This window comes from Periplaneta americana, chromosome 7, assembly GCF_040183065.1.
Source record: "Periplaneta americana isolate PAMFEO1 chromosome 7, P.americana_PAMFEO1_priV1, whole genome shotgun sequence".
Lineage (NCBI taxonomy): Eukaryota > Metazoa > Arthropoda > Insecta > Blattodea > Blattidae > Periplaneta > Periplaneta americana.
This window is the reverse complement of record NC_091123.1, coordinates 24043067-24070350: the sequence shown is the minus strand read 5'-3', so window position 1 is coordinate 24070350 and position 27284 is coordinate 24043067. Positions and strand designations below refer to the sequence as shown.

The following is a 27284-nucleotide window of genomic DNA, read 5'->3' as shown; positions in this document are numbered from 1 at the left end:
ATCCTTCACCTGACATAATTAGAAACATTAAATCCAGACGTTTGAGATGGGCAGGGCATGTAGCGCGTATGGGCGAATTCAGAAATGCATATAGAGTGTTAGTTGGGAGGCCAGAGGGAAAAAGACCTTTAGGGAGGCCGTGACGCAGATTGGAAGATGATATTAAAATGGATTTGAGGGAGGTGGGATATGATGATAGAGAATGGATTAATCTTGCTCAGGATAGGGACCAATGGCAGGCTTATGTGAGGGCGGCAATGAACCTCCAGGTTCCTTAAAAGCCAGTAAGTAAGTAAGTAAGGAATTAAATTTTCTCAAGTGATCTGCTTAAAAAATTATGCCCATTTCACGAATGTATGAGAGACGATAGTAATGTTTATCTTTCTAGATATCCACTGCATTTTGCTTATTATTATATATTTCGTATCTTTTCTCAGTTAGAGTCTCTAGATTTTATTGTTGTATTTGACTTTTTATCCATTTCTTGACTTATCGTAATATTCTGTTTCAATTTTAGTGTATTGAAATTTTTAGTCCTTTTTGATTAGCAATCCACTCTGCTCGTATCTAAATAAATAAACGACAAGACACGCAAATCATCTGTTTCACTTAGTAGATCATTAACTGCAACTGTAGTAGCAATAACAGGTCAATATATGAAGGGTTTCTTGTAAAGTTATGTTTCTTCCCTATGCTTTTAGTCCAAAAAGACAAGCTGTTTGAGTCATTTCTCGGAAGTGTAGTTGGCAGCTTTCTTACACTTAATGTTCCGGTAATGAACATCAAGGATATCAAAGCATTTGAGTGTTTACTGTTCACATATATTACTATGCTCTTTAATTCTTGGAAGCTTCAAGAAGGGAAAAAGACTCTTGCTGCTGCAAGTGTAGCTTGCCAGTTTATAGCACAGTACCGGTACGGTACAGAAATATCTCGGTTAATGCACCTTCACCTACTGAATGTAACTGAATGAAACACCTGAAAATTTGATATTAACATGAAAAGCAGTATCAAAATGCTTTCTTTTGAAAGCTCTCTTGTTTGTAGATGTAGATATTCTTTCTATGTAGGTTTTCTTTGCATACAATTCTGTGTGCCAGGATAATATAGCGTATGCAGTGTTCACTCACTTGTGACGTTCTCACGAATGGGACAGCAGTTCAACTCTTGGCAAATAGTGTGATTTTTTTTGTTGACTGGGTGGCTGAAATATGTTTTCTCTAAACACTTGGGTTTTTCCTGATGTCTCATGTCGTCATTGTTCCATCCTGTTTTTTTTTTTTTTATTCTCTTAATCAATTCCGAATAGTCTCCACAGTTTAAGAAAGTAGTTAAATGTCAGTAAGTTACCTACCTTATATTATCTAATCTTAAATTATCTTACCTAATATTACACTGCCTTACCTTACATTACCGGTACATTATATTAATCGTTGTGTGTGTGTGTGTGTGTATATGTATATATATATATATATATATATATATATATATATATATACCGGTATATAATACATTATATATAGTACAGATATATTTATTTGAATAATAGAGAACAATTAAAGGAATAAAAAATCCCTTATGTATTTTGGTGTATCTATTTCAACGATTTTGATGCCATATAGTGACGAAAAGTAACATTTTCTTATTATACATTCATTGTTAAAATTACTTGATCTAATCCCATCTATTACCTCAAGTTGTCAACGAATTTTTCTGCACTCTGTAAAATTAAACATAAATGGACCCTCTTTATATGCCATGAAGGTACATGGAGGGCATGACGGTAGAACTCCATGTTTTCATGATCTCGGCAGTAGAATGAGATGGTGTGATTGGCACCACAGTCTGACTACATTTTATCGCCACAAGATACCCAGTACTCAATTTGGTAGGAAGCTAAATGAATCCCAGTGCCGTTCTGAAAGCTTTGGCACATGGAATTGCACGCAGGACCTTTCAGTCTGTAGCCAGTTGGAGTAAAGTGTTTAGATAACGTTTTATTACTATTATTATTATTATTATTATTATTATTATTATTATTACTACTACTACTACTACTACTACTACTACTACTACTACTACTACTACTCTACTACTACTACTACTACTACTACTACATTAAGTTGAGGAATACAAAATTTCTGGATTGAAGTTAATTACAATAAAACACAGTATTTATCATTGAAGATCAATGTTGTTGAAGCTGAAGATTGAAAATGAGGAAATATACTGGTACATCTCGATGACACAACTTTTAACACTATATCACTTCGGAATATGTATGATATGTCTTTCTTGTGTTAAATTCTATCATACCTGGTTAACATGTTTTGGTCTGTTATGGACCTTCTTCAGAAGACCGAAACATGTTAACCAGGTACGATAGAATTTAACACAAGAAAGACCATATAATACATAATCCGAAATGAGGAAATTATGACAGTAAATTCAATATTTATTATCATTATTGAAGGCCGATGGAACAAGTACATCTGAAATACAAAAAAGAGTGAGTGAAGGAAGAAAATTAATTGGAATGCTAAATTCGGTACTATGGAGTAGAAACATTTTGAACAGAACAAAACTGCTTATTTATAGCTCATTCGTACTAAGTATTGCAGAAAGCAACGGGAAGCTACTGCATTTATCTTTCCCAAGAAAAACTTCAAACATGGCATGATGGAAGCTGTGTTGGAAAGTGTGGGTGAAGAACGAATGATGCTGAAATTGATCAGGAAGAGAAAATGGAATTGGCTGGTTCACTGGCTGAGAAGAAACTGCCTACTGAAGGCTGCACTGGAAGAAATGATGAACGGGAAAGAGTCTGGGGTAGAAGATATCAGATGATAGACGCCATTAAGATATATGGATCATATGCTGAGGCTAATAGGAAGGCTGAAAATAGTAAAGCTTGGAGAATGCTGGGCTTGCAGTGAAAGACCTGCCCTTGGGCAGAAAACAATGAATGAATGACGTACCGGTACTAAGTATAATGCTATATGGAGTGAACATTAAACAGAGAGAGAAAGAAAATAGCTATTAGTAATCGAAATGGATTTCGGGGGGAGGCTCCCTCGAAAATCAAGGAGGGATGAAGTTAGAAATACAAGAAATTAAAGAAATTATGGATTTAAAAATATATATATCTTAAGAGATGATAGAAGAAATAATAATAAAATGGTTTGGACATCTGGAGAAGATGACAAGTGATATAATACCAAAGATGTTGCTAGAGTGGGAAGCAGAGGATCAGAAGATGAGGAAGAGGGTTAACCGAAGAAGACATGGAGGATAAGAACTTATGCGAAAATAGAATTGCTAAGGGGTTGCAGGAAAACTAATGTACTATAAAAAAACTTACCTGCTTGACTAGTTTCAAAGTCTTGTGCTGCATTGTCCAAAGCCTAGTGGAGATCCCACGCTATCTTCTGGTTTCCTGATTGCGCGAATCTCCACTAGGCTTGGACAATGAAGCACAAGACTTCGAAATTAGTCAAGCAAGGTAAATCCTAAATATTAAACACAGTAAAGATGTTGGAAATTTAGTTAGTGATATATAAGTGTTTTACTTTTTAACTTTGCTCTAGAGTATGCCATTAGGAAAGTCCAGGATAACAGAGAGGGTTTGGAATTGAACGGGTTACATCAGCTGCTTGTCTATGCGGATGACGTGAATATGGTAGGAGAAAATCCACAAACGATTAGGGAAAACACGGGAATTTTACTTGAAGCAAGTAAAGAGATAGGTTTGGAAGTAAATCCCGAAAAGACAAAGTATATGATTATGTCTCGTGACGAGAATATTGTACGAAATGTAAATATAAAATTTGCAAATTTATCTTTTGAAGAGGTGGAGAATTTCAAATATCTGGGAGCAACAGTAACAAATATAAATGATACTCGGGAGGAAATTAAGCACAGAATAAATATGGGAAATGCCTGTTATTATTCGGTTGAGAAACTTTTATCATCCAGTCTGCTGTCGAAAAAGCTGAAAGTTAGAATTTGTAAAACAGTTATATTGCTGGTTGTTCTGTATGGTTGTGAAACTTGGACTCTCACTCTGAGAGAGGAACATAGGTTAAGGGTGTTTGAGAATAAGGTGCTTAGGAAAATATTTGGGGCTAAGAGGGATGAAGTTACAGGAGAATGGAGAAAGTTACACAACACAGAACTGCACGCATTGTATTCTTCACCTGACATAATTAGGAACATTAAATCCAGACATTTGAGATGGGCAGGGCATGTAGCACGTATGGGCGAATCCAGAAATGCATATAGAGTGTTAGTTGGGAGACCGGAGGGAAAAAGACCTTTAGGGAGGCCGAGACGTAGATGGGAAGATAATATTAAAATGGATTTGAGGGAGGTGGGATATGATGGTAGAGAATGGATTAATCTTGCTCAGGATAGGGACCAATGGCGGGCTTATGTGAGGGCGGCAATGAACCTCCGGGTTCCTTAAAAGCCAGTAAGTAAGTAAGATATATAAGTGTTAAAAGTGTATATAGAAAAATGAATAAATTTTTACTTAAATATTAGATAAAAATTATATACCAAATACATGTGCGTTAAGGTATTGTAAGCAATCTTTAATTAGGGACTGAAATTAATGATTGAAGCTCTCTCGTTCGTGGACAGATTTATTTTATACCTTAACTCTACTGCACTGGAATGCAGCTATGTAAGTTACGGTATATGCTTTATTTTATATAAACTCATTTTTCTTGAGCAAACTGAACTGAACTTTTACTGTGTTTACTTACTTACTTACTTACTTACTTACTTACAAATGGCTTTTACACTTTTACTGTGTTTAAAGTTATAAAACAATAGTTAATTCTGACTTAATCAACCCAAGTCTGTAATAAAATAGCCCATTTTAATTAACATACTTGACACTTTCTGACCCTCTTCAATTGCTCCTCATTACTTTGAAGTTAAATTGAGATAATTATGTCGTGCATTACAATTTAAAAGTCTAAAATGCAAAGTACTTCCTCAGACAGGTCATTAACAGTAAATTACAGCTCTTGGAATGAGAAATAAAGTTCACAGACTGAATGGAACCTTTCAGCAAGAGCTTGTTTACACAGTGTCCACCCACCAAGCCAATAGACGGTTTATTTTTATAGCAGCTGGACTCATAAATGTAACCATCTGCTGTACATGGAGTCCCCACAGTGGGGAGACCCATGCAGAGAAAATTGTGCTGCTACACTCTTTCTCTTATTGCAATGCACTGTCTACCAAAACAAAACTCTGTCCTCTGCAAACTCAGATGCCAAGCGGTGTCGTTTCTGGCTACATATCCAGTGCATCTGGGATCGATTATTGGCAGTGAACGAGAGATTATCTCTCTCCCATAGAAACTAGATTTATGTTCCTTACCTCCTGGGTACCGTAAAATGGGGTAACTTTGCATCATTTTCTAGTTAAAAATTTGTTTTCAGTCTATATGTAGTCTTTAAATGTCTAATTTTGAGATGGGCATTTATTTTATACGTTCTAGGAATATGCAGGAATGTATTTAGCCAGTCATATCTTCAAAAGTAAATGTCTTTTGAAATTTATAATCTGCCAAAAATTGGTGCAAAGTTACCCATAGTGAAATTAAACGCAGAATAAATATGGGAAATGCCTGTTATTATTCGGTTGAGAAGCTTTTGCCATCCAGTCTGCTGTCAAAAAATCTGAAAGTTAGAATTTATGAAACAGTTATATTACCAGTTGTTCTGTATGGCTGTGAAACTTGGACTCTCACTTTGAGAGAGGAACAGAGATTGAGGGTTTTTGAGAATAAGGTGCTTAGGAAAATATTTGGGGCTAAAAGGGATGAAGTTGCAGGAGAATGGAGAAAGTTACACAACGCAGAGCTGCACGCATTGTATCCTTCACCTGACATAATTAGGAACATTAAATCCAGGCGTTTGAGATGGGCAGGGAATGTAGCACGTATGGGCGAATCCAGAAATGCATATAGAGTGTTAGTTGGGAGGCCAGAGGGGAAAATACCTTTGGGGAGGTCGAGACGTAGATGGGAACATAATATTAAAATGGATTTGAGGGAGGTGGGATATGATGGTAGGGACTGGATTAATCTTGCTCAGGATAGGGACCAATGGCGGGCTTATGTGAGGGTGGCAATGAACCTCCGGGTTCCTTAAAAGCCAGTAAGTTACCCATAGTTGGGGGTTACTTTGCACTGCCAGAGTTTTAAGAGGGGTGGTGCAAAGTTTGCCACTGCTGGTGTTACATTGCACCATACACGTGTTAATGAAAATATAATGTATCAGGAACAGAAAAAATGGAAACACAGATTCAAAAACTGCTATAAGTAGTAACACGGACAAAACTTTTTTGAAAAAACTACACAAAATTTCAATATAAGTGATCACATTCTTCTAAAATGTTGTTTCAAAAAAATATTTTCAGTTCTTTCGAATGACAAGTCGAGATAACAGCACGTGAATAACTGTAAAAAATTATACGTATTATTTTGTGTCAAGTTCTGGAATGGAATATAACCAAGCCCTTTCTTGATACTTTCTTGGGCGGATTTATTCTCCCAATTACATCCTCCCATTCATATTCCATAATATCCTCCCTTTCAGTTCATTTGCAGGATTTGAATGATTTTGTCACTGCCTTGATGACAGCACTGTTTGTTTTTATTCCCTGGTACCTGTCCAAGCCGAACCAATTGCTGACATCTTTTGGAGCACTTCATTTGGAACTTTGTCCCTCAGTGTAAAGCCTAGTATCCTTCTCAACATTTTCCTTTGGCATATTTAGAGATTATTACCAAGTTTGGCAGTGAGAGACCATGTATGACTTTAATATGTAAACAAATTCAAGTACTGGTAATTTAGCTGTAATACAAAGTGTGAATTATAGTAAGCGCTTTTGAACTTCATTGAAGGTCCTGAAATGAAAATAATGCAATTAAAATTTGAAAAATCTTCGTTTGTGTTATGGTGCAAAGTAATCCCAATTTAGCCTCAAATTCGCCTTGATTAGAAAATTATTCTGCAACACCATTTGCCGACAAAACACCTGCACCCATTTGCCGACAAAACAGCTGCACAAGCGAAACTAGAAAGTCTAAATGGATGAATAAGGAACAAATACACGTATAACTTATCTTGAGATTGTGCACACCATCTGTGTTGAAAGGTAATTAATTTGATCTATATTTCAATCAAATTATGCACACATTCTGTTGTTAAAGTCTAGAAATATCATAAACAAATCCTGTGACCACGAACAGTGGAAAAATACTGTACACAAATACCATCTATTGGTGGAAGTGATGAACAGATAAATTTGGTTCACGTAAACACCCCTAGACCTATATAAAAAGTTTTTCATAGATGGTGCAAAGTTACCCCTGCAGGTGCAAAGTTACTCCGTTTTACGGTATCCTATATTTGTTAAGATGGTGGCCTTGCGCCATGTTGATCACATAATCAAAGAGTCCTGCTACATTTATCGACAGTGGTCTAGTAGATACCATGCTAATCATTAGATTCGAAGTTCGTTGGTTGAAATCTGCCTAAGGATGATAATTTTAAAGGACGAGAAAATCCTTAACATGGCTTCCTCTGAGAGAGAAGTGAAGCTGGGAGGCCTGTGTCGTAGGTTTACAGCACGTAAAAGAATCTTGCTCCTGATAGAAGGCTCTAGACAAATTTATCGGCTATTTCTCCCCTACATTGAATTTCGATGCTGAATCTGTGGCGAATCCTCGGCCTCATCTCACTACATCTCGCCAAAAAATTGTAATCTTGTAAAATTTTGACTTGTTTCACATCTTAAAGCTTCATTGTTAATGTAAGATCTGTGGAATACAATAAATGAAATGAAAAATGAAATCATCTCTCTGCACTTCTGAAAAGATCGTTAAATAAAATAGGCCTCTACTAGTACTACTACTACTACTACTACTACTACTACTACTACTACTACTACTACTACTACTACTACTACTACTACTGCTACTGCTACTACACATAGTAATGTCAAATATTGGTTTGTAATCTTCAGAAGAGTGTGATCTATGGGAAGAAAAAGGAAGAAGAATGAGAAGATGATCATGATCTTCGACATGCAGAAATACTTAGTTCTTGCATCACCTTATGAAGTATTTAGGCCTATAAGCTTGAAATCAACTATGTTATGCCTTTCATTTATTTGACTTTACCAATATGTTTTTAGTATTCTCTTCTTTCTCTTTTTCCCACTCGCTCCTAGGTTCATGTCATTTTTACTTTCTCTGTGTTAAGATTGTTAGTTGAATTACTGGATGTTAAATATCCATATAACAATATTGTCATTTAATTTCATCATAATTTATTTTACAGTGTTTAAGCAAAAGGGGCGCACTGTGGTGTCGAGGTTAAGGCGTAACATTGAGATTTGAGTATGCTGTCATCATAAGTTAGTGCTCTGCCTAGCTACCAACATGTTTTCAGATCTTATCTTGTACATTATTATTCTAAACTTTAGATGCTTAGAAATCATTTGATATTTATCAAAATAACGATGATACAAACTATTTCGTTCTCAAAAGAATGGGGCTTAATGTCGCGATACCGGTACCGGTACACATTTTCAATTGTTTCATATTGGTTCCTTTATCAGCATTTATTTCTAAATGTAGGCTAACAAAATCATCAAAGTCACCGAATAATTATTTAATAATAGTTTTGTCTCTGCAGACACCATTCGTTCTCATTCAGTGTTATTGTTAATGCAGTAAAGAATTTGTCAATACCCAAGAAGATTCAGAAGTGAAAATAGTTTGAAGTGTAGACCTTGAATAACAAAATTCTACACTCTCTGATGAATGTTTCAGTCAGTCTTCACAAGTCATGTCAGCAAGCATGACTTGTTTCTCCACAGATAGAGTGTTAGTTGTACATTATCACATTGAAAATCGTTCTTTATTCATGAGTTTTCTGTATTTGATAGGCAAGTAATCTCTGGAGATAGTTGCGAAATCACGCAGGTGCTGAATTATACTTTTAACTTCTTAAATGCCACTCTTTGTTAATGAACTCTGTACATGTCTCCAGTTTTTTTAATATTACTGAGGCTACCACCTTCAATTTAGAATGATCATAACCATAAATTTTTGTGACTGGCTCAATTTATCTGCAAGCTGAAAGCTTTTGTTGATAGTGCTGAAGTATGCCAGGCATTCACTAAGAAGAATACCATACACAACTGCTGGAAATTTGTTCAACTGACTATAAGACATGAATAATTTCAAGAGAAAAATTGTTCTGTGGCCGGGTATCGATCCCGGGACCTCTGGTTGAACGTACCAGTGCTCTACCAACTGAGATACCCAGGAACTCCACCTGACAAAGTCTTAATTTTTCCCTTTATATTCTCACAACTTGAGTGTGTTGACAAGATGCCAGAGACCCACATCGAGTGCACACAAACTCTATGTGACATGGAATTGTGGTTGCTGTTAACGTACCTACAGTAACGTATATATTATGCAAGTCTAGTTTTTTCAGGTAAAGCTCCCTGTGAAGCAGACTTGAATAATTTCAAGGGAAAATTGTTCTGGGGCTGGGTATCGATCCTGGAACCTCTGGTTGAACGTACCAGCGCTCTACCAACTGAGCTACCCAGGAACTCCACCCAACACCGTCTTAATTTTTCCCCTGAAATTATTCAAGTCTGCTTCACAAGGAGCTTTACCTGAAAAACAGACTTGCATGACTATAAGATAATTTTTGAATTTATAAGAAGAATTTATACTTCATCAATTGCTTAAGTTTTTTTTTTTCTTGAACAATGTCTCACATACGCTGCGATGGGATTACGTGGACACCTGGGGTCCATAGCCCAACAATAATTGGAAACCACTGCTATATATGAATGCCATTAAAGTAATAGAAACTTCTAGTGAATGTCACTACAAATCTTTCCAGAACTATTTATTCCGTATAGTTGACGTCCTTGAACTGTTGTTGCGTATTTCATAAAATCCATGGTAAAGGTCCGTGTAGAGCTTATTGGACTGCCAAAATGTTAAATAAATTGATGATACTATTTTTTGTGTAGGAGGAGAAGGTGTAGGAAGTTTTCTAAGCGGAGGTGTTTGTGTAGGATTAGTTCTCTTAGCTCCATAGTGAGAAAATTATGTATCTTACTTGTGTAAACAGGTCTCCATTCAGTGTAAACAATTGAGTCACGGATGAGAAAAGCACTCCATTCCTTACAGTCATAGCCAAAGTTATTTGGTTTTCACCTTCTGTTTTTCTTTGCTTACTTTTCTTCCATTTTTGACCTGAAAAAATACATTTAATCACATTTATACAGTGCAAATATTCGTTTAGGATGGTGGTGACGAAGACATGGAGTATGATGATATTGATAATAAAAACTGTTTGTAATGAACAAACTCTTAATCTTACCAGTTGTCATGCAATTATGAGTTCTTACCAGTGATTGCACACAGGTCTTCAATTCTGAATATGAATAAAAGTAAATTCAAGATATAAAAATCATAGACCTTTATAACCACAGAAAGCCTGGTTTATTCACTCAGGATATAAAAATATCGGTGTTAGTAGTAGTGTAGTAGTGGTGGTGGTGGTGATGGTGGTAGCAGTAATAGTAGTATAGTAGTAGTAGTAATTTAGTAGAAATAATAAATTATTTAAAATTCTCCTCATCCAGTCTCTGTTCATACAAAATTCAGTAAAATCCTTAGTAGTGGGAATAATTTTGTTTACCGGTAATTTATTTTCTATTAGAAAGTGAGTGTTTATAATAATAATAATAATAATAATAATAATAATAATAATAATAATAATATAATTTATAAAACAGCTATATTACCGGTTGTTCTATATGGTTGTGAAGCTTGGACTCTCACTTTGAGAGAGGAACAGAGATTAAGGATGTTTGACAATAAGGTTCTTAGGAAAATATTTGGGGCTAAGAGGGATGAAGTTACAGGAGAATGGAGAAAGTTACACAACGCAGAGCTGCACGCATTGTATTCTTCACCTGACATAATTAGGAACATTAAATCCAGACGCTTGAGATGGGCAGGGCATGTAGCACGTATGGGCGAATCCAGAAATGCATATAGAGTGTTAGTTGGGAGGCCAGAGGGAAAAAGATCTTTGGGGAGGCCGAGACGTAGATGGGAAGATAATATTAAAATGGATTTGAGGTGGGATATGATGGTAGAGACTGGATTAATCTTGCTCAGGATAGGGATCAATGGCGGGCTTATGTAAGGGCGGCAATGAACCTCCGGGTTCCTTAAAAGCCAATAAGTAAGTAAGTAATAATAATAATAATAATAATAATAATAATATTAATATTAATAATAATATTTATTTGTCAGAAACCATTACCGGTATACAAACCCTAGATATATCATCGTCAGATAACGGTATGGTTATATTAAATGTTAGTTTTATTCACTTTTCATGTAGCAGTCATATTCATAAAAAAATATAGTATCTATATTTTAAAAAGGTTGGAGATTATTGGTATATTAGCCTATTGAATGTCGTAGTTTGAAACACACAAAAATAAAGCATACTGGTAATTTAAAAAAAATGAACGAACAGTGAATTCAGTACATGCATTCTTGCGAAATCATAAGCAAGGAATAAGTTAGTACGTACATTTTAGTCTAAGAAATAGTAATTTCATGAATTATCGGAATTATTTGCTGCTACAGCTTTTGCAAAAGATTTTGGTTACTGGTAGTTTGTGTATTGTATTTTACATTCACTGAAGTGACTTGTCAGGCTGTATATTTTAACCGCAAACACTAGACAGTCAAAAAGGTATTCGACTGTTTGGACACGCTCTTTACATAAGCAAAAATAACCACTTTCAACATTAGTGTTAAGTCATTAGAAGTACCTAACTTACAAAATATGTCCCATGTTGTGATAGGAACTGACTGAAAACGTAATCAAGTTTTAAGCTTTTGCACTGACTTATGGGGAAGAACGGACATCTTATTGAATTTCCATTAGAGCTATTGATCCATTTTTCGTTTCACAGGTTTATTGTATATTCTTAAGTTTTCATGAAGGAAAGAGGACATGTACTGCATTTGAGTTGTAATGTCGAAGACACTGTGCCTTGAATAGCTGGTCTATTCTTTCATTCTCCATTACGTCCACACGTCCTTATACGCAAACTAGGTAGTTGTAAGTGATTTATTCCTGAAGAATATGATAATAGTATGAGCTAAAACTTAAGTTGGCCCTATTACAGGTCTTGAAGGCCAACAGGAGAGCAGAAGGCTCTCACCTTTGCAGACAATTGAACCGTTCAGAGCAAAAGTGGTGTAAGTCAAAATTGGGTAATGAGGTTTAAAGTAAATATTCTGTAAAATACAGTGCAAAGTATCAATTAATATGTCCTTCTTGCTATCCACTGACTACTAATAGTTCAAATAAATTGAATATTAATTGCTACTTTGCGCTGTATTTTACAGAATGTTTACTTTAACCCTGATTACCCATTTTTGACTTACACCACTTCTGCTCTGAATGGCTCAATTGATACCTATAAATTGCAGTAAGAATCTCAGTGCTACACACTCGACACCTTTACCCCCAAATAAGTATCTCTGATACTATTTTCTGTTAGGGACTGAGGGAATGCTAGGGCCATACTGCGGTGGAAAGATTGTATCAATGAATAAAATCCAAGAAGGCGGTATTCAACCTTCGACCTACTGGCTTGCAGTACAGTGTCTTAACCATGATGCTACCATACTCTCCCAAGGACAATGATGTCTGTATTATGTAATTAATGTAATGTAATTAATAAAAGAACCAAAATATTCCATGCTTTCGTCATCATCATTGTCTTCATCTTTTTTTTTTTTTTCCTTATCTATTTCCAACAGCAGTGACTACAGATGCGAAATCCCTAATGTTTGCGAGATAAAATTGTCACTATGCTAGCTGACAAGCTGAAGCAATTGTATTTATATACCGTATGTAATAAGTGTTATTACTTACTTACTTACAAATGGCTTTTAGAGAATCCGGAAGTTCATTGCCACCCTCACATAAGCCCACCATTGGTCCCTATCTGAGTGTTATTAGAAGAGTTAATTGAAATTGATCGTGAAAGACATTACAGTGTTACAGAGGCAGTGATACGAAGATAAATTTCATTAGCACAGAACTTCTTGCACTCTTAATAAAGACATATTGACTCTTTGGCGGCATTAATGTTTATATATATTATCTTAATGTACCAAAGTACATATGATATTTCCATGCAGATATTCTGCATCATCATACGATGGAAGAGTAATGGAACGGAGAAAAATTCTCTCCGGCGCCAGGTATCCGGTGTGGCTTAGTGGATAAAGCATCAGCACGTAGAGATGAAAAACCGGGTTCAAATCCCAGCGCCGGAGAGAATTTTTCTCCGTTCCATTACTCTTCCATCGTATGATGACGCAGAATATCTGCATGGAAATATCATATGTACTTCGGTACATTAAAATAATATATGATATGCGTAAGTCACTTCGTGATTTAAGACTGCGCTTATTCCGTCGGATCCCGGCCAACTAGTCACTCATAACGAGTACACCTCAGCACATGTGTGGACTTCAGTCCTATGTTCATAGACATCTACGACGTAGTGCAGAGGGTGGCCACTAGAGGGAACCCAAGAGTTGGAACAATCTGAGAGAATTCTGTCCGACGCTGGGGTGGGTATCCAGTGTGGCTTAGTGGATAAAGCATCAGCACGTAGAGCTGAAAACCCGGGTTCAAAATCCCGGCGCCGGAGATAATTTTTCTCCGTTCCATTACTTGGCATTAATGTTGTTAAACGAACGCTTAAGAAATTGCTGAGTCGTATTTGGTTTTTTGTAATATGTACAGGATTACTTTTATTATGAGTATGTATAGTTGAGCAAAGTGAAATAAACTGAAATTTTTTTAATGTACCGGTATTAATTCACACTTCAGTATCGAATTTGTAACTGTTGTACTAAGACATCACTTTTTATAAAAAGGAATATTGTTATAATATAATATATTAAGGGCGCAAATAGCCATAGTAGCTGATGTGCCCTTCGTAAACCCTACTACTACTACTACTACTACTACTACTACTACTACTACTACTACTACTACTACTATAATATATTTTATAAAATGTGTCCTGGCACAAGCTCTCCATAAACTTGACTGATTTAGTATTTTCATTTTTTACGATTTGTTGTTTTATTCATATATGATGGAACAGGAAAAATATTTTCCAGCAAAAATTTAGTCTGATGACAAGTACATTGAGCATAATCATAGACTTTGTAGTAATCCTAGAGTTTCCCAGTATCTTGAAGTTTCAGTTGTTCTGGAAAGTGATGTACTGTGTACTGGTACATAATTTCAGATGACTTCTGTCCATATGTTCCCGTTGGTTACAAGCTGAAATTTCTAGCAACAATTAGTTTCAGCATTTTTATGTACCGTACCAGTACTCTTCAATACTTAAAAAGTGTTTTCTGGCTGCTGTCTATCTAAACTCTAACGCAGTATTTCATGGAGTTTCAGAATTGTAATTCATCAGTTTTGCTTTATGTATTCCAAGTGCGGTAATTTTTTTGTAACTTACTCTATTTTCTAACTATTCATTGCACAAGAAGTAGACGAGAGAGATAGAGAGAGAGGCGAAACGATGTACAACTATTCAGTTGTAGCTGTAACTGAGAATATACTACTGGGTGTTCATTTCAAAGTGTGTCATGACGTCACTGTTGTTGGGTCACCGATTTGAAGCGAGTTTCAGCTTATATGTTAGAGAAGTTGCCTATTATTTAAGGCGTTCTTCAATCTGAACTTGAGAACGTGTACGGTATAACTTGAACGTCGTAGCAACAGATGGCGGTCTGTACGGTCTGTGTGCTACCATAACCTCTTTCGAACTGTGTTTTGCGCCGGCAAGTCGTATGCAGGGTATTTGTTATCATCGGTCGTGTACGGTAACATTCCACAACACAAATCAAATGCTCCGTGTCCATGTTGACCGTCGAAGTTAATGTCAACAAATACGTAGGTAATCGTCTTAACCCTCTCCCCATATCCCGACAGTACGTATTTCCAAACAGTTCACATTCCTGCCACTACCGGCGTTACCGTACGTATCGGTACGTACTCTTCAGAATGAACGCCATACTTGCTAGGCAACTTCTCTGCCTCTTAGGTTATACACCTCTGCGGAAGTGTAGGAAGATTGAATTCTCTAGGCTCAACGACTAGCCACATGATGGCATACAGCGAGCCATGACACATTTTGAACTGAACACCCAGTAGTAGTGATTTCTATAACGAGAAAGTAAATGCAAAATACCGTACTTTGTATGTGCTGTAATTATTGCAATTAAAGAACTTAACATTAAATCATTATTTCCACAGATGAAAGCGAATTCTTGTTTTATTTCTCAAGTTAAGTATTAAATATTGGCCACTGACATAGAACAGGCATTAGGTGCACTTGCCTGCTGACCCAAGCCTGCGCTTAGGGCATGGAGTCGATTCCCAGTTGAGCTGGTTATCTGTTTGAGTTTTCTCCGAGGTTTTCCCCAAATGTAAGGCGAATGTCAGGTAATCACATAGTGAATCCTCGGCCTCATCTCACTCTCACCAATTCCGTCGACGCTAAATAACCTAGTAGCTGATACACCGTCGTTAAATGACTGACAAGAAAAAATACTAAACTTTAGTCTGTATGTTATTTCTTAGTACCTGTAGCTTCTAAACTTTCTGTTCCCCCCACAACTTTAATAGAGGAAATAATAATAGAAACAAAGTTAATGCACACTTTGGCATTTAAATTACACTTATGTACTACCTACACTATATGTGATGCTCTTTTATGTAAAATTATTCATCAATCAGTCACTGTGGTTCATCAAACCTCAGAAGGTTATTGGCCTCAATCACAAGTTTCTCTTCTCTGTTATTCTTGGGTAATAATTTTATTTCTCTCATATGAAAATGTATCGAAGTAGTCTCTGGTTTGAGCCATTCCATATGATAAGAATTTGTTTTTACATCAGTAGACCTAAATATTGAATTGTAGGAAATAAATTAATTTTTACCTTTTCAGAAATGCAAGGTCATAATTATGACTGATTATTTTCACACACCAAGAATTCGAACAGTACAACTAATTTAATATTGCGATATTTTCCAGTGTCTGTATTTAAATGTGACCTTATAATGTCTGTGTTTGGAGTTGAACTAGAATATATTTATCTACGATTTTTATGCATCGTATGTATTTCATATTCTAGGTCTTGCTCATAATTCCCAGGGATTCTAGAATTTATTTGCTTTCTAGAGCATATCTATCCAAAAATCCCACAACACACATCCGATTTGTATGTACTGAACCTATAAAACCTTCAGTCTGGAATATCAAGATTCAATATGATATCCAATTTGTCATATCCATGTCCATTTATGTTGTGTTGTATTGTGATCGTCATATCTGCGTTGTGTTGTCCACCACGCTTAAGTGTTCTAAATAAATTCAATAGATACACAAGTAAGGTGTATCTTCAACTTTCAGGACAACATGGATTAGTGTATGAAACGCCAGTCTCAGACCACAAAGGCAGTGGTGTTGTAAGTCAAACAAAAGGTATGCCAGGATCTTCGAAAGGTGGAAAAGGACTTCCTTTCGCCCCTGATGGTGTTGGATCCACAGATGATGAAGTAAGCGAAGATGTTGGGGAAATTATAGTTCCTCGAGGAGATGAAACATTACCGTGGAGAAAAAGTCGTCGTCTTCCTCGCAGTAAAACTACTACACCATGGCGAACCAAGTCACGAGACAGATCATTGGAAAGCAAGCCAACTACAGAAGAAAGTATTGCTGGCACTCCCAAATCCGTCCTTCCGTGGACACAGGAAGATATTAAACTAAAGAAAGCTCCGAGAGAAAAGAAAGAACCCACGAAAGAACAGCTAGAAGAAGTTCAACTTAAACCAACAAAGAGAGAGAAGAAGGACATACCAAGAGAAAAGCTAGAGGATGTGGATCTTAAGCCAGTTAAGAGACTGCCAGGAGATCAAGAGGAGCCAGAAGGAATTGTTCTAAAACCATTCGAGAAAGAAAAGCCTCAGTCAGATGAATCAGATCGTATGAAACTGAAACCTTTCAAACAAGAGCCTAAAGAGGCACCTCAACCGTCTGAGAAGCCATCATTAAAGAGAATTCCTCAGAGAGAGGGTGGACAGAAAACAGACGATTCTTTTATTCAACGAACAGATCAAGAAGATACAACGTTGTTGGATTTAAAGAAAACTTTGGAAGAAATCGCTAGAAGACCACTTCGGCCACAGGACGAGGACATCACACCACAAGTTATTGAGGAAGTTAAGAAGCCACTGCCTTGGACACAGGAAGCAGTCAAACTCAAAAAAGCGCCTAGGGAAATCAAGGAACCTCAGAAAGAAAAACTGGAAACAGTACAGCTGAAACCCACAAAACATGACAAAAAGGAAATTCCGAAAGAAGGACTTGAACATGTGGATTTGAAACCTGTAACTACAGATAAAAAGGACGTGGACCAGCCAGATTCCATTACATTGAAACCAATCCCAAAAGAAGTAACAAAACAAGGCATAAAGGAGACTCCTCTGAAATCTGCACCAGATACCATCTCTAGAATAAAACACAGAGAAGAGGAGGATACAACATTACTCCAGGTTGATAGAACATTTGATGGCACTGTAAAATTTAGAAGAAAACCAGATCGTCCGGAGGAAGGTATAGACAGAAGAACAGAGGAAGAAGATTCTAGTTTCTTACAAGTGGATAAAACCCTTGAAGAAACTATGAAACAGGAAACGCCTGCTAGCTGGAGAAGATCTAGGGATAGGTCACGTGATTCAAAACCGAAGGAAGATGAAGAAGAAGAAATTAAAAAACCAGGCTCAGTTCCTTGGACCCAAGAATCTGTGAAGCTGAAGAGGACGCCAGTTCAAAGAAAAGAACCAGTAAAAGAAACACTTGAAGATGTGCAACTAAAACCGACGAAACGTGATCAAAGAGTAATTTCTAAGGAAGAATTGGAACATGTTGATTTACATCCAGTCAAGAAAAGTCCTCAAGAAGCTGAAAAACCTGAAGAAATTACTTTGCGTCCTGTTGGAAAGGAAACAATTGCTCCTCTAGAGACTGAAAAAGTTCCCCGGGCACCTGGTAGGTGGAAACCAGAGAAACCTGAGTTCCCAGGTAAGAAATCAGAAGAGACGCTTGAAAGGCGAACAGAAGAAGAAGATATTACCTTGCTTCATGTAGAAAAAACACAGGATACCACTCTAATTTCGAAAGAGAGTATTCAAAAAAGGAGAGAAGAGGAAGACTCAAGTTTTCTTAGTGTCGAGGAAAAAAGCAAGGAGCAAGTTACAACCTCTTGGAAGTCACAAGAAGATACAACTCGCAGGCTGCATAAAACTGAAATAGATGAGCAAGAAAAACAAATTCCTAAACAAGTTCCTTGGACTCAAGAAGCTGTTAAATTGAAGAAAGCTCCTAAAGAAAAGAAAGAACCCGAGAAAGAGAAATTAGAAGAGGTGCAACTCAAGCCAACAAAAAGAGAAAAGAAGGATATTGCAAAGGAAGAATTGGAACATGTTGAATTACAGCCTGTCAAGAAAACTCCACAAGAGCCTGATAAACCTGAAACTGTTACTTTACGTCCTGTTGAAAAAGATACTGTGATTCCTAAAGAAGCAGAGACTGTTCCTCTGAAGCCTGGCAAGATGACATCAGAGAAACCAAAATTATTAGATAGAAAGCCAGAACAATCCATTGTTAGAAGAACAGAAGAAGAAGATACTACTTTACTAGAAGTTGAAAGGACTCAGGATACAATTATTCAAGAAAAGAGCATTCAGAAAACGACAGAAGAAGAGGATTCCAATTTGCTCATTGTGGAGAAAACAAGCAAGGATCAAGTTACGGCGCGAAGAATATCAAAGACTCAGATTGAAGTGGAAGAAACAAAAACTCCTAAACAAGTTCCATGGACTCAAGAAGCTGTTATGTTAAAGAAAGCTCCTAGGCAGAAAATAGAACCCGAGAAAGAGAAATTAGAGGATGTGCAACTGAAACCCGTGAAAAGACCACAGAAAGACATTCCAAAAGAAGAACTGGAGCACGTTGATCTTCAGCCTGTTAAGAAAATTCCACAAGAAACTGATAAGCCTGAAATTGCTACTTTGCGCCCCGTTGAAAGGGATGCTGTGACTCCTAAGGAAGCAGAGACTGTTCCTTTGAAACCTGGCAAAATGAGAGAAAAGCCGAAATTAACAGATAAAAAATCAGAAGAGACTCTTTTAAGAAGATCAGAAGAAGAAGATACTACTTTGCTACAAGTTGAAAGGACAGAGGACACTACTTTACAGACAATGGAGAGTATTCAGAAAATGAGAGAGGAAGAAGATTCTAGTTTACTCATAATAGAGCAAGCAAGTAAGGATCAAATTACAACTACAAAGAAGACACAAGAAGATATTACCCGCAAGTCATCAAAAATCCTGTTTGAAGAAGAGCAAAGAAAAGTCTCCAAACAAGTGCCATGGACTCAAGAAGGTGTTGCACTTAAGAAAGTTCATCAGGAAAAGAGAGAAATACAAAAAGAGCATTTGGAAGAAGTGCAATTGAAACCAATTGAAAAGATCTCGAAGGAGGTTATCCCATCTGAAACAGAAAAAATAATCCTCAAAACTGTAGAAAAGGAGAAAACGGAAAAGAAGATGATTACAGAAAAACCAACAGAAGAAGACCAAACTTCTCAAGTTCCCTGGCAGGAACTGGAAGATACTACAACTATGCTCAGGAAGAAGGAGGAGGAGGAAAGAAAGAAACTCATGCCAGTGAAGTTGCCAGAACAAGAAAAAGAAAGGGAGGACAAACCTACAGTGAAATCAGAGCTTCCATGGCACAGAAAACAAAAACCTGATTTGGTACCTTCTCTCATTCCTGATAAAGAAATTCCAGAAGAAACCATACCTACTAATAAATCTGAAATATCATGGGCCGTTGATCAGAAGAAACCAGAAGAAGTCATTCCAAAACTGGTTGAGGATAAAGCTGAGTCACTCCCAGAGGAAAAACCACGTTTCCCATGGCGCCGAGGAAAGAAACCAGAAGAAAAGGCTCCAGAAACTGAACAAATTACTCTGAAACCAGTACGTAGAGATCAACCACAAGACGAAAAACCAAAGTTAGAAGAGGTAGTTTTAAAGCCTGTCCATAAAGACAGAATTCCAGAAATAGATCAAAATGAGGTAACACCTGTTGTGACGAGAGAAAAGAAGAAACCAGAAGAAAAGAAAGAAGAAATCCCAGAAAGATCTGAACTACCTTGGCGACGAGGAAAGAAACCTAAAGAAGAAGAGATTAAACCAGAGGAAATCACTCTTAAGCCTGTCCATAAGGATATTCCAAAGAAGGTTGAAGAGGAGGAAATAGTAAAATTGAAACCTGTTCCTAAACATAGACCACAGTCTCCACAACCAGAAGAAGTTATTTTGAAGCCTATTCCTAAGAAAGAGAAACCCATAGAAAAGAAAGAGGAAATTCCAGAGGTATCACTCAAGCCTGTTCCTGTTTCAGAAGCACCTTCGGAAGGCGAAAAACCTATCCTTTTACCAACTATGGTGAAAGAAGAGAAACCAGAAGAAGAAAAACCAACAGAGAAATCTGAACTTCCCTGGCGTCGTGGTAAGAAACCAAAGAAGGAAGTTCCTCAACCTGAAGAAGTAATTCTAAAACCAATACATAAAGATATTCCAAAAGAAACTGAAGAACAGGAGAAGGTACAGTTGAAGCCAGTTCCACGAGAAAGACCACAGTCTCCACAACCAGAAGAAGTAACATTGAAACCTATTCAGAGGAAGGAGAGACCTAAGGAGGTGCAAGAGAAGGAAGAAGTGACGTTGAAACCTGTGCCTAGAAGAGAAAAGCCCGAAGAAGAGAAGGAAGAGGTTAAGTTAAAACCAGTTCCAAAGAAAGAGAAACCAGAGGAAGAAAAAGAAAAAGAGGAAGTTGAAATTAAGCGAGCTCCAAGAAAGGAGAAGCCAGTCGAAGAAAAAGAAGAGGTTTCATTGAAACCAATTCCAAAGAAAGAAAAGCCTGTGGAAGAAAAGGAGGATGTTGAAATCAAGCGTGCACCAAGGAAACCAAAACCAGAAGAAGAAAAGGAAGAAATAAAATTGAAACCAATTCCAAGGAAAGAGAAACCAGAAGAAGAAAAACCAGAAGAAGTTACGTTGAAACCAATTCCAAGGAAAGATAAACCTGAAGAAGAAAAGGAAGAGGTGAAATTGAAACCAATTTCTAGGAAAGAGAAACCTGTGGAAGAAAAGGAAGATGTTGAAATTAAACGTGCCCCAAGAATACCAAAACCAGAAGAAGAAAAGGAAGAAATAAAATTAAAACCAATTCCAAGGAAAGAGAAACCTGAAGAAGAAAAACCAGAAGAAGTTAAGTTGAAACCAATTCCAAGGAAAGATAAACCTGAAGAAGAAAAGGAAGAGGTGAAATTGAAACCAATTCCAAGGAAAGAGAAACCTGTGGAAGAAAAGGAAGATGTTGAAATAAAACGTGCCCCAAGAATACCAAAACCAGAAGAAGAAAAGGAAGAAATAAAGTTGAAACCAATTCCAAAGAAAGAAAAGCCTGAAGAAGAACAGGAAGTTGTTGAAATAAAACGTGCTCCGAGAAAAGAAAAGCCAGAGGAAGAAAAGGAAATAGTGACGCTGAAACCAATTCCAAAGAAAGACAAGTTAGAAAAAATACGAGATGTAGAAGAGATTGAGGAAGTAAAACTGAAGCCTATTCCTGTTAAAGAAGGAGAGAAAGTAGTGGAAGAAATGAAGATTCAATTGAAACCAGTTCCACTTGTGCATGAAGAGGATAAAGTGTTAAAGAAGGAAGAGAAGCACGAAGAAATTGAACTGAAATTGCCCAAACCAGTCAAAGAGACAGAGGTTCCAACATATGATAGACAACCAATGCCTGAGAGAGTGAGTGAAGAGAAACCTGATGTCAAACCACCAGAGAAGACTGAAGTTCCCTGGCGACGAGGTAAGAAGCCTACGAAGGGAGACCAGAAACCTGAAGAAATCCATCTGCAACCTGTAAAGAAGGAAGTGACAAAAGAGACAGAAAAAGAAGAATCAGTGCAACTGAAGCCTATTCCAAGACAGCAACCTCAACCAGAACAGCCGGAATCTGTGAAACTGAAGCCCATACCAAGAAAAGTAAAGCCAGAACAGGAAGATAAAGAGGAAATTACACTGAAACCGATTCCTAAACCTGAAAAGACTGAACAACAAAGGGAAGAGGTGAAATTGAAGCCTATCTTAAAGAAAGATAAATCATTAGAAGTGATAGAGACAGTTCAAGAATCTCCAGTCATTCCTGCAACTAAGGAAGAAGAGAAACTGGAGGAAAGCATTCCAGAAAAGACTCAAGTTCCTTGGCGCAGAGGCAAGAAACCTAAAGAAGAAGAGATTAAACCAGAGGAAATCACTCTTAAGCCTGTCCATAAGGATATTCCGAAGAAGGTTGAAGAGGAGGAAAAAGTAAAATTGAAACCTGTTCCTAAACAAAGACCACAGTCTCCACAACCAGAAGAAGTTATTTTGAAGCCTATTCCTAAAAAAGAGAAACCCATAGAAAAGAAAGAGGAAATTCCAGAGGTATCACTCAAGCCTGTTCCTGTTTCGGAAGCACCTTCGGAAGACGAAAAACCTATCCTTTTACCAACTATGGTGAAAGAAGAGAAACCAGAAGAAGAAAAACCAACAGAGAAATCTGAACTTCCCTGGCGTCGTGGTAAGAAACCAAAGAAGGAAGTTCCTCAACCTGAAGAAGTAATTCTAAAACCAATACATAAAGATATTCCAAAAGAAACTGAAGAACAGGAGAAGGTACAGTTGAAGCCAGTTCCACGAGAAAGACCACAGTCTCCACAACCAGAAGAAGCAACATTGAAACCTATTCAGAGGAAGGAGAGACCTAAGGAGGTGCAAGAGAAGGAAGAAGTGACGTTGAAACCTGTGCCTAGAAGAGAAAAGCCCGAAGAAGAGAAGGAAGAGGTTAAGTTAAAACCAGTTCCAAAGAAAGAGAAACCAGAGGAAGAAAAAGAAAAAGAGGAAGTTGAAATTAAGCGAGCTCCAAGAAAGGAGAAGCCAGTCGAAGAAAAAGAAGAGGTTTCATTGAAACCAATTCCAAAGAAAGAAAAGCCTGTGGAAGAAAAGGAGGATGTTGAAATCAAGCGTGCACCAAGGAAACCAAAACCAGAAGAAGAAAAGGAAGAAATAAAATTGAAACCAATTCCAAGGAAAGAGAAACCAGAAGAAGAAAAACCAGAAGAAGTTACGTTGAAACCAATTCCAAGGAAAGATAAACCTGAAGAAGAAAAGGAAGAGGTGAAATTGAAACCAATTTCTAGAAAAGAGAAACCTGTGGAAGAAAAGGAAGATGTTGAAATAAAACGTGCCCCAAGAAAACCAAAACCAGAAGAAGAAAAGGAAGAAATAAAATTGAAACCAATACCAAAGAAAGAAAAGCCAGAAGAAGAAAAGGAAGAAATAAAGTTGAAACCAATTCCAAAGAAAGAAAAACCAGAGGAGAAGGAAGATGTTGAAATTAAACGTGCACCGAGAAAACCAAAACCAGAGGAAGAAAAGGAAGAAGTGAAATTGAAACCAATTCCAAAGAAAGAAAAGCCAGAAGAAGAGAAGGAAGAAGTAAAGTTGAAACCAGTTCCTAAGAAAGAGAAACCGGAAGAAGAAAAGGAAGAAGTGAAATTGAAACCAATTCCAAAGAAAGAGAAACCAGAAGAAGAAAAGGAAGAAATAAAATTAAAGCCAGTTCCTAGGAAAGAAAAGCCAGAAGAAGAAAAGGAAGAAGTAAAATTGAAACCAATTCCGAAGAAAGAGAAACCAGAAGAGAAGGAAGATGTTGAAATTAAACGTGCGCCAAGAAAGCCAAAGCCAGAAGAAGAAAAGGAAGAAGTGAAATTGAAACCAATTCCAAAGAAAGAGAAACCAGAAGAAGAAAAGGAAGAAATAAAATTAAAGCCAGTTCCTAGGAAAGAAAAGCCAGAAGAAGAAAAGGAAGAAGTAAAGCTGAAACCAATTCCTAAGAAAGAGAAACCAGGAGAAGAGGAAGAAGTTGAAATTAAACGTGCGCCAAGGAAACCAAAACCAGAAGAAGAAAAGGAAGAAGTGAAATTGAAACCAATTCCAAAGAAAGAAAAGCCAGAAGAAGAAAAGGAAGAAGTAAAATTAAAGCCAGTTCCTAAGAAAGAGAAACCAGTAGAAGAGGAAGAAGTTGAAATTAAACGTGCGCCAAGAAAACCAAAACCAGAAGAAGAAAAGGAAGAAGTGAAATTGAAACCAATTCCAAAGAAAGAAAAGCCAGAAGAAGAAAAGGAAGAAATAAAATTAAAGCCAGTTCCTAAGAAAGAAAAGCCAGAAGAAGAAAGGGAAGAAATAAAATTGAAACCAATTCCAAAGAAAGAGAAACCAGAAGAGAAGGAAGATGTTGAAATTAAACGTGCGCCAAGAAAACCAAAACCAGAAGAAGAAAAGGAAGAAGTGAAATTGAAACCAATTCCAAAGAAAGATAGGCCAGAGGAAGAGAAAGAGGAAGTAAAACTGAAACCAATTCCTAAGAAGGAGAAACCAGAGGAAGAAAAGGAAGAAGTGAAGTTGAAACCAATTCCAAAGAAAGAAAAGCCTGTGGAAGAAAAGGAGGAAGTGCAGTTGAAACCAGTTCCAAAGAAAGAAAAAACAGAGGAAGAAAAAGAAGAGGTTAAATTAAAACCAATTCCAAGGAAAGAAAAGCCTGAGCAAGAGAAAGAAGAAATTACTTTGAAACCAATTCCAAAGAAGAAGAAACCAGCAGAAGAGGAGAAACGACCAGAACCTGTGCAACTGAAGGATGAACCTGTTAATGAAAAAGAGAAATCACCTGAAAGAACAGAACTTCCTTGGCCCAGAAAGAAACCAGAAGAGCCAATACCGAAACCTGCCTCAGAAGTAGCTAAGCCAGAACCTGTTCAAATTTTAGATCAAGAGAAACCTGAAGAAATCCCTGAGGAAAAATCATTTGCTCCTTGGCGAAGAAAGAAAATAACAAAGCCTGAAAAACCAGTGCCTGAAGAAGTTAAACCACAAGAAACTGTGATTCCTGAAAAGAAAGACAAACCAAAGGCTCCAGAATTGAAACCAGTTCAGGTTAGAGATAAGGATGAAGAAATAATTGAAGATAAGAAGTCAGAAGCACATGTTACTCTTTCAGCTCTGCAAAAGCAAGTTACAGTCAAACCTAAAGAAGAGCTTCCTAGAGATGTAAGTGAGGAAGTTGAAGAAATACAGCAAGTATGGCAGAAGGAAATTAAAGTTGACACAGTTTCAAAGAAGAAGGTGTCAGAGCATAAAATACCCATTCCACAGGAGGAGGACAGGCCTTTGAGAGAGCTGGAGATCATAACAGCTAAGCGAGTCACAGAAGGAGTGATCTGTCTCCCAGAGGAGCCAATGGTAGAGGATGTACAGGTCCGTGAAGACAGAAGAACAGTAAGACGTTCTCTAGTGCAGCGAACTGCTGCAGAAATAACGACTACTTCAACTAAAACCATTCCACCTAAATTCATTCAGCGGTTGCAACCAGTTATTTCTGAACCAAATAAAGTAGCAGTATTTACGTGCAAAGTTGAGGGTTATCCATTCCCTGAACTCACTTGGTACCATAATGGCATTGAAATTCAACCAACTTCCCGCACAGTCTTTAAGGTGTTTGAATCCACAGCTACTCTTGAAATAAGTGATGTTACTGAAGAGGATATTGGCAACTACACTTGCCAGGCCAGTAATCCTGCTGGTGTTGCTTCTTCAACTGCCAATCTTGTTGTGATAGGTACGTGCCAGTGTGTGGCATGCTTTCTTTTTGTAATGCATGGGATTGTTATTTATGGTTTTATGTCTTACAAGTGTGTTTTGTTTTATATACAAACGTTTGAATATTTGGGAAATTAAAAAAAAATTGTAATGTAATGGCTGTTATATTACTTATTTTCTGTAGCATATTAGGAAGATTTAAGTCCACATCTGTGGAGTAACAGTCAGCGCGTCTGGTTGTGAAACCAGGTGGTCCGGGTTCGAATCCCGGTCGGGGCAAGTTACCTGGTTGAGGTTTTTTCCGGGGTTTTCCCTCAACCCAATACGAGCAAATGCTGGGTAACTTTCGGTGCTGGACCCCGGACTCATTTCACCGGCATTATCACCTTCATATCATTCAGACGCTAAATAACCTGAGATGTTGATACAGCGTCGTAAAATAACCCAATAAAGTAAATAAATAGGAAGATTTAAAGTATTGAATTGGTAAATAAGTTCGTAGCGTTTTTCTAGCATTTGTGTCTTTGTGTTACTTTAGTACCATAGTCTAGTATATACCTACAGTCACGAAGCTTAGTACGTAGGGAATATGCATCCATAGACAGTTGCCAACCACTAGGATCACTATTATTGCTTCATCACAGACAATGTATACATGTAGCTCTTATCTAAATCAAATTGTTGAATTCTTTGTAAGTTGATACATATGTATGTATACTTTTTGCTGGTTGAGTGGAAGAGAAGGCCTTACGGCCTTAACTCTGCCAGCTAAAATAAATCATTATCATTATTATTATTATTATTATTATTATTATTATTATTATTAATGCGAAATAGTTCCAGCACAGTCTATTGTTCCTAGTACTCTCATCACCACAAGCTTCGTGACTGTATGTACTAGACTGTGATAGTACCACAGTCTGGTATATACAGTCACGAAGCTCAATACGTAGGGAATATGCATCCATAGATAGTTGCTAACCACTAGTATCGCTACTATCGCCTCATCACAGACAATGCAAAATAGTACCGGCACAGTCTATTGTTTCTAGTACTCTCATCACTTTAAGCTTCGTGACTGTACCGGTATGTACTAGACTGTGATAGTACTATTGAATGAAAGTACAGAAAAAAGCTACGAACCTATGCACCAATCCAATAGTTTAATTATTTTGAAGTATGAACTGTGTTTAATTTCTTTCACATATTGTCAAAGATTTTATATATTGTTGCATATGTGTTAAATAACGATATTTTAAATGTTATTTTAGTTTTAATTTGGTATAGTGTGCACTTCAGTTTTTTTCTAAATAGAGAAATTAT

The 27284-nt window shown here is 37.0% G+C and overlaps 1 protein-coding gene across 17 annotated transcripts in view; it reads left to right on the top strand.

Annotated features, from left to right (window-relative positions):
• Positions 1 to 27284, top strand: part of sls (sallimus) — a 959631-nt gene that overhangs the window by 797023 nt on the left and 135324 nt on the right. For 15 of the 17 annotated variants that reach the window (XM_069830434.1, XM_069830438.1, XM_069830435.1 and 12 more), the window contains one exon: positions 16603 to 25980. The exons of the other annotated variants lie outside the window; for them this stretch is intronic. In XM_069830434.1, the coding sequence (XP_069686535.1) occupies positions 16603 to 25980 (9378 nt within the window). The remainder of the gene's footprint in view (positions 1 to 16602; positions 25981 to 27284) is intronic. 17 annotated transcript variants of the gene reach the window in all.